At 46.0% G+C, this 8,523-nt stretch overlaps 1 protein-coding gene across 1 annotated transcript; it reads right to left on the bottom strand.

The window, feature by feature from the left end:
* Positions 1–6,837: 6,837 nt before the first annotated feature.
* Positions 6,838–7,506, bottom strand: LOC126649389 (claudin-8-like). The gene has a single exon (XM_050333506.1). The coding sequence runs from the start codon at positions 7,504–7,506 to the stop codon at positions 6,838–6,840; it is 669 nt and encodes a 222-aa protein (XP_050189463.1).
* Between the last annotated feature and the right edge of the window lie 1,017 nt (positions 7,507–8,523).

Raw genomic sequence — 8,523 nt, 5'->3', positions numbered from 1 at the left:
TAGGATCATCAAAGTCCAACTCCTTTTGTTGCTGATTTGGAGGTTGAAGTTAACTATTCCCACAGAAGATCTAGGAACTCATTTTCTACCTGGTAAATAATGCAGGAAAACATGGCAGCACCAAACCCTGTTAAACATATATTTTCAGCTCTCTTTCTCATGAAAATTTCTGTTCTGCAGCTCAAAAAAGCTGCTCTGGAGGGAGAGACAAGCAGCCCAAGTGGCCTGGGCAGCCCACACTGCCCAGCAGAGCACGTGGCCCTAAAGGAAAGATAAAGCCAAATCCTGGATAAAACCTGGATTTATTAACTCCCCTGCTGACAGGACAGCATAATTTAAAAAAAATCTCAGAGTGTATCTTAAAGGGAGGGGTGGATTTTCAGGCACTAATTAGGGAAGTAAACACACAGTGAGTAAACTGCACTGGATTATGTTCTTCTAATCTTTGGGAAATCTCCGTGTTTATCAACACTCAGTTCACCAATGATATGACAGAGTGTGTGATCTGGGAGCAGTTTAAAATGATGGAAAATTGTTTCAGTGAACATGGACATCATGTTTTTGACAAGGTATGTGTGTGTGTGTGTGTCCAAAAATGCCAAAGGAGAAAGAACACCCAGCACTGAATTTCAGCAGGCAGTGGCAGGGGATTATCCACCCCTACAGGAAACCCTGAGCAACTGAACAAACCCTCCAGAACTCCTGACAGCTCACCCTGAACAACTATAACCGATGCTGACATGCCTGGAAATTAAAGGATCTATTGGTCATAACAACAACCTTTCCATCGTCTTCAATAAACTTTGAGCTTCATCCTCACTCCTAACTCACAAGTTGAGCATTTATCTCCCAAGTCTCGCACCCCCATAGCTTTATTTCACCCTCCAAGGTTTTAAGGGTGTTTTGGCTCCCCATGTGAACTGGTTACTGGTTTGAAACGACCAGTTTCAAACCCTGGATTTATGAACAGGGAATGCTCAGTCTCTCTTTAAGACAATTTGCCATGGGCTCCACTCAAAGAAAGATTAGGATGCAATCAGCTCCTGGCAGTGGAGTGTTTCCAAACTGTGGTGTGTCAGGCACCACAATTGGTGTTGGTGTGGGGTGTCCCACAAACCAGGTGGTGGGTGTGGTGAGCCCTGCTGCTCTGCTCAGGGCTTTCTGTTGCCTGTGCTAACCAGCACTTCATCACCTCACACACATCCCTTGGAGCAGCTGGCTCCACAAACTCCATTTCTTGATAATCACTTTGATAATCACCGCGTTTTCCTGCCTGCACAAAAGCCCACTTGGCCTTGCAAAAAAAGTACTCAGTTAACAGAGTATACTTTTCAATATACTTTTCTTCAGCACGTGGAGTTTCTGCTGCCAATTTTTGCTGAACTCTGACTGGACGCGATGGTGCGGGAGGAAACGTTTGTTGGGGTCTAGAGATGATTTTCTATCCCCCCCAGCACCATCTGGCACGACAGTGGAAACTCTGAATGAATAAACATTATCACTCTGTCAGTCACTCATCCATCAGACAGAAGCTGCAACGCTAATGGACTCATCATCTTTGTCATTTGGCAATCAGGCGCCACTTCACGGTAACTGAGACAAAAGCCACAGATTAAGGTCCCCAGCAGAAGTGGGCAACAGAATTAGTGCATTATCCAGTTTGAAGGTGCTGATGCAGGGAACAGAACTGGATGGGTTTGTGGTTTCTATTTTTGGAGTGTGTTTTTTGCCCAAAGGTGTTGGATTTGTCAGTTAAATTGCTGTGAGCACTTTTTTCCTTGTTGTTGTTGTTGTTGTTTAAATGAAAAGCAACGTTCAAACTAAAAAAAAAAGGGAATGCTGAAGGGAACTGAATGATGCATTCACCTCTAGTGATTGATACATAGATAGTGCATGAACTGGCTAGCAACAGAAAGCAAAAGCATAGAAAAGTTTACTTTTCTATAATGCCTCAAAATTTCACACTGTTCAGGTGATGATACATTCAAGTGAGAAGCCAACTGAGTAGATTAAAAAAAAACCTAATTGTATAATTAGCTCACTCTGTCATTTTTAAAGGGCTGGAAGTGTAGGGATGAGAATCTCAGGTAACCATTTGTGTTCTTCTTTTGTTCTAGTGCAGACAAGATCAATATAGTGTTTTCTCTCCTTCCTTTAACTGTTTTTAAAATGATGCAGTGACTTATTTATTTTCACTGAGAACACAACGGCCTCAATCCATTCTCATCCCTGGAACTGAACAAACCCTCAGATGCCGGCTCTGTGGGTGTTCATGGCTTGTTAATTCTGCTCCACAACCCTTTCCCTTGCCAGTTCTGCTCCCTGGTGTTGCTACAACCAAAATATTTGTGCTTTTGTATAAGTTTTGTTTGTTCTCGTTGACAGCTGGAACATTTCCTGTGAGTGGCAGAAATGCGAGAAGCACTGACACAGAAATTTCCAGCCGAAAACGTCCTTCCCTTCTGAGGGCATTTCTTGTTTTCTTTTGCTCTTTGCTTCTTAAAGGAGTCAGAAAACGTCAAGTTGGTCTCACTCAGACTCCGAGACTCAAACCAGGGAAGCAAAGTGTGTCAGTCAGAGAGCATTTCGGATACAGAGGGAAAGATTGTTTATTCCATGGGTCAGCTCTGTCCCAGCTTTCCAAGGTGACGTGGCACTCCGCTGAAAAGACCAACTGTGCCTTTTTCAGAAGGGTGGTTGCTGTCAATCGGGACACAATCAAGACCCCGTGTCTGGCTCTGTGAGCCCTCACACTGATTGGCAGGAGAGCTGTAACATTTTCGAACATAAACTCATTTGATGTCCCTCACACAGAACTGTGCCTTTGCACATCAGGACTGAGGGCTGCCTGCATTCATTTGTCTCAAACCCTGTCTGATCCTTCTTCCTGTTACAATGAAGTGTTTTGCTAAGCCCTTGTTCTTGCCATAAACGTATTCCCTCGGCTGTGTCTTAGTGGTGGATTATTTGCTCCAGCATCTTTTCTTTTCATCTCAGAGATGAATACACATTTCAGGACCAGGTTTTGAAATACCAGTTTGCTTCAGGAAACTTCTTATAAACAAGTCTTGGAAACCAGCACTAAATCAGTTTTGTATATTTTATTTCCCAAGGAATCAGTCCCACTTTGTTTATTATCTAGCAAAGCCCCCAGCAGATTGTAGAAACCAAGACTGAATCAGAAAAGAGCATTATAAAAATACTGAAGCTGTCTTTCCCTGGCAATGGGGAAATACATTCCTTCACTTTAATATAAAAAAGAAATGACGCAGTGATAAAAAAAAAAAAAAACCAAAACCAACTGAGGAGTTCATGCATTTATTTCAAATACATAGCAAAACCTCAGCTGGTCACATTTGTTTCCAAAGTCATTTTTGTCCTGCAGTCACCAAATATTAAGGTATACAACAGCATCAGGATATTCAGCTAGAGATTTAACCACAATATTTAATCAGCTGTTTAAAACAAATAGAGCAGGCCTGAAGCCTCTGACAGCTGTGCCTGGAGGACACAGCAGCACCAGAGCCTCCCCTCCTCAGCGAAAGCAGAGCTCCAGCACACGAAAAGCCTGACACAACATTTTAGCAATCCCTGGCCCATCCACAGCAAGTGACACCAACATGTCAGGACTTTTCTTTCCGAGAGGAGAGTCCAGTCAGGAGTGATTATTCACACCCTGCTTCCTCCCAGCCCTCCATCACACACTGTGTGACCAACACTCCGCTTCCACAACCCTTTCCCTAAATGTCTTTGCTGCACCACACGTGCTCCTGAGCATCCCCTCCTCTCCTACCTGACTCCATCAGGAAATGTTCAGCCAGCTAAATAAACTCCAAAAATCACCTTAGACCCTCGTGGTTACCCGAGACCAAGTCTGGCTGGGTGTAACCCAGAAGGAGCTGGAATATTTCTGGAGCAGCAGGTGGAGGGTAGAAGGTGCAGCCTTGGGCACCAGAGACGTGTGCAGGCTCCTCCAGCACTCCTCTCAAGCCAAACTTTCCCTGTTTCCCCCAGAAAACTCATCCACAGCAGCCATTTAAAGTTCAACCGCAGGTGCTTGTTAAGTCTTAAAACTTCCTTTCCCTACTCACACTTCCAAACTTCCAATGAGTCAGCTCAGAACATCAAAGGTTCCTGAAGAGGGGAAAGGAAGATGAAAACTCTGTGTCCCTCAGCACCCCCTTCAGCTTCCTCAGCCAAATGCACTCCCTGCATACAGAGGTAAAATATCTAGGAATCCTCTTTATGGTCTTTTCCCCACCAGAATCCACAGCAGTGGACAGATAGAACTGAAATAGAGTTTCAGATCTGTTCAAAGGGATGAGGTAACCATGTTGGATCTCCTGCAGAGCAGTTTCTCATGAGCTATTTCTGCATCCAAGTCAGAAACGTTAATGTCACAGACTCTTAAACATATTCCTGTGAGTCTAAAATGCTCCATCACATCACCTGAAATTGCTGTTTGTGTCCCTAAAACCCCAGACGTGCCACGAGCAGCCCAGCCTGGCTCCATGCTTGGAATCCAGGTTGGATTCCCAGCCCACACACAAGCACAAGGTTGTCTGAGCTTAGAGATTTTGAGCTCCTCTTTTGATCAACTGGTAAAAGGGAGAAATGGGGCAACAAGAAGTCATTGCATGTTAATGTTAGACATAAAAAGCTTGGGTTTTCTTTGAAACCAATATTAAATGCTCAAATAAAACAGTTTTATCTTTCTACTCTTTGAAAAAAAAGTTACTGGTGTAAATGGCACACCCAGTTCAAATTTGATTTCTAGATGAGTGGATTTCTAGATCCACTAATAGTGGAAGCATTCAGGATCCTCTAATTAATGTTATAGAAAACTGTACTTAATTACTTCTTAAGCACCTACATCTGCATAAAGTTGCATTACACTGAATACATCATCATTTAAATCCATTACCTACATATAAATATATATCAAATCTGCATTGCAAATGTCTTCATCTTCTGCTTTGTTAATCACAAATGTCATATCTAAATTAATCCAAAATGTGCCATTCTGGCTTACTCAGCAAATAGTTCTGTATTAAACAAAATACGTATTATAGGGCAAAAATACAGTAAAATAAGAGGTGGAGGTCCTCAGGGTAGTGTAAATTATTACCAAAGTCAACAGAATGACTCCCCCGAAAGAAGCTGTCGGTGGCAGCTGCTGTGACAGACTTCAGCAGCTCTAAGACAGTATAAAAAAAATACATGGTTTAGCACTAGAAAACCTATTTACAACTGTTTTCTTAAATTTTCATCTAGAATTAGTAAGTGCTAATTTGACTGCTCAAGGGAGGAGCTGGATGCATCAAACCTGTTTTCTGGTGCCTGGGTAATTCCCACCATAAGATCTGAGCTGCTTTTCTTAGATGCAAATGCACCTTAGTTAATGCAGGTAACGAATGTCTGTGTGCAATGGCACTGTTTCATTTCGGTTCATCTGGAGTCAAGTTAATAAAAGGCTTGTTTAATTAAATGCAGCTCTCCATGTTCTCTTTCAAACTGAGCAGCCTAAGGAGTATGGAAAGGCACCGCTCTGCTCAACTCAGAAAGTCATTACACCCTTTTTTCAGATGCCAGTCACAGACACGGAAAAGGATCAAGCTGAGCACCTGTGCCATAAAATTATCCACTAAATGGTGCCATCCGTTACTGCTGTGAAAAGAACCAGAAAAAAACCCAAAAAACATTTTGAACCAGACCTTCTCTGGTCACTTATCAGGGTCATGATATGGAAACTGTCGAAAGCAGAGCCCAGGTTTTCAGCTGGGAATAAAAAGGTGCACAACTGCAGATGCTGTTGGATCCTGCACTCTGGACAGACAGGCACCAACCAGGCTGCTCGGTCTGCATTTCCAAATCAACCTGGAGAGCACAAAGCAGTCAGAGCAACGTCAGGGCTTGGCTTTGGTGGGTGTGATGGAAGTCGTAGGCAGGAGCTCTCGATGCTCCAACAGGCAGGTGGGGATGGCACATTTACACTGCCTGGCTTGCTTAATTATACTTTACATTAGCACAGTGCTCTGAAGTGCATAAAGATAGATGGTCTGTCCTGGATTTTATAGAGGAGTAGGTGCTGCCTACAGAAAAGGAGAAGCCAGGAAAGGTGAGGGGTAGCAAGCAACAAAAAGTCAATACACTGATGGCGAGTTTTGGTGAAGGAATTATAAATTTCAACTGTTCCATGAGCTGACAGCAGCTCCACAAGCACCAGTGAAATCCAGGGGCTTCTGATGGGGATAGCACAAACATCTGTGTGGCAGTACTGGAAGCTGGATTGCTGGAGGCTCTTCTGTTCATTCAGCAGCTGCCTCAGCCGTGCTGCCAACTCCAGGCTCTCCACACTCCTCACCTCTGTATCCTAGAGCAGTCCTTGGGAAGACTTTACCTGGAGGGAAGTGCACTGCTCCCTTTGCACATCAGAGGTTTTCAGGGGAGGGCAATGGTGCTGTTGCACAGCAGCTGCCTCCCCTCCAGCCCAGCCATCTTCTCTCAGAGCCTCCTGACTGCTGTCGTTCCCACGCCATCCTTCATTCCCCCCCCCAAAAAAGGGGGGAGATTTTTTCATCTGGGGAAGATTTTTCTGTCAACAGCAAAGGCACAAAAGTGCTCCTCCATTACAGACCTGCAGTTTAATCGTCAAGTCAATCAGCACGTGCCAACCTGCCAAGCAGGAAGATCCCACGGGCTGCCCCATTCCCTGGAAGTTCAAGGTCAGGCTGGACAGGGCTTGGAGCCACCTGGTCCAGTGGAAGGCGGCCCTGCCCTCGGAACTGGGTGATCTTCAAGGCTCCTTCCAACCCACAGCATCCTGTGGCTCCAGGATCACACGTAGGCGTGGACGCCCAGGGACGGCCCTCTGGCAGTGCCGGGTTTGTGCGGGCCGTGGCGGGAAAGCGACGGATACCTGGATTTTGCGGATGTGTCAGCCCAGCACCAGAAGTGACAGTACATCGCTCCCGCAGCCACGAGGAGGGCACTGCTCACCCAGCCCACGTAGAGAGCGGCTCCCAGTTCCCGCTTCAGCGGCGCGGGGACTTCTGGATCGTAGAAATCGCGGATGATGCTCCCTCCGGTCCAGGAGACCGGGATCAGAACGAGGGCCCCCGTCAGGAGAAAGGCGACTCCGGCTGCCAGAATGAAGATACTGATGCCCTGGGGGTCCTCCTTGGTCCTCTGGGTGTACTTCACGCCGACAATGGCCATCAGGAAGGAGAGGACCGACAGGACCACGGCGATGCACATGAGGGCCCTGAACGCCTCCAGGGGCGGGGGGAGAGCCAGGAAAGAGTCGTAGAACTTGCACTGCAGCCTGAGGCCCAGATGGCTGATGCAGTCCATCCACAGCCCTTCCCAGATGGTCTCAAACACCACGATGTTGCCGTCAAGGTAGGCAGACACCCTCCACTGGGGCATGACCGTGGCTGCCAGAGTCCCCACCATGCCGATGCCCCCGAAGATGAGGCCGGTGATCTGAAGCACGCAGCAAGCCATGCTGCTCCCGGGAAAACACCGCGTGCCCCGAAGGGCTCCCAAAATCCCTCCTCCACAGAAGCCACACGAAGCACGACGGTTTGGGCAGCAGGCCGGGTTTTCTTTCTCAGCAGCAGCTCGCTCCAGCCCCGGGTTCAGACAGGTGGAAATCCATTTCTGGCTGGCTGGAAGGACCTGCTATTTATTTGCTTCGAAATCCCCTCTGACTCCAGTGCCTACCAGTCAAGCCTAACGAGTTTCCAGCCAATGGAAGCCCGGGAGGGGTGTGTCATAGCTGATTCCACTGCTTCTCATAGTGTGTCTGCAGCGCTGCTATAATTAAGCAAGTGTCAGGGATTAAATTAAAGGTACCTAATTGCAGGGCTAATCATTTCTTAACTTCGAGATTGCAGCTATGTTGAAACTCAGAAAGCCTGAGCTTCCATCTGTTATAATGTTGTATTAAAACAGGTCATTACAGTCGTTCTTACAACAAAAGCTAAACTTGAGACTTGGAGTGGGACTTACTTTCTAAGTGCTACAGCCCTGGGAAAACACCTGATTGTTATTTTTGTTTTAAATCCAGCTAGGAGGTACTTTTTGTAGCTCTTTAATGTTGATTCCCCCTTTTGATCAAATACAAAAGTATAATTATGATATAAGACAGGTACAGGAAAGTCAAGTATTCCAATCAACATCAAAGCTTTACTCTACCAGCTCCAAAACTCACAAGGATGACAAAGAAAAGAGCTGGCAGAGTTTCACAGCTGCTGCTTTTGACTCCAGGAGTAAGGTCACTGTTAGGAAATAATCCTCTACGAGACTCTCTCCTGATTAGGACAGTTCTGTCATCATGTTCCACACTAATAATCTTACCCAGGTAACACTGGGGGGTTTGGGGGCAATTGTTTAATGTGAAAAGGATGTCCATGGTGTACAGTGCACCTTGGAAGAAGCCATAGGTCCCTCCCACAGGCCTGCACAGATACCTACAAGCCTGGACAAAAATGCACGCCCAGGACTGATTTGCCTCGGGCA

The sequence above is a fragment of the Myiozetetes cayanensis genome, unplaced genomic scaffold, assembly GCF_022539395.1.
Source record: "Myiozetetes cayanensis isolate MyiCay16 unplaced genomic scaffold, myiCay2020 scf5-8, whole genome shotgun sequence".
Classification (NCBI taxonomy): domain Eukaryota; kingdom Metazoa; phylum Chordata; class Aves; order Passeriformes; family Tyrannidae; genus Myiozetetes; species Myiozetetes cayanensis.
This window is presented reverse-complemented; position numbering and strand designations above follow the sequence as displayed.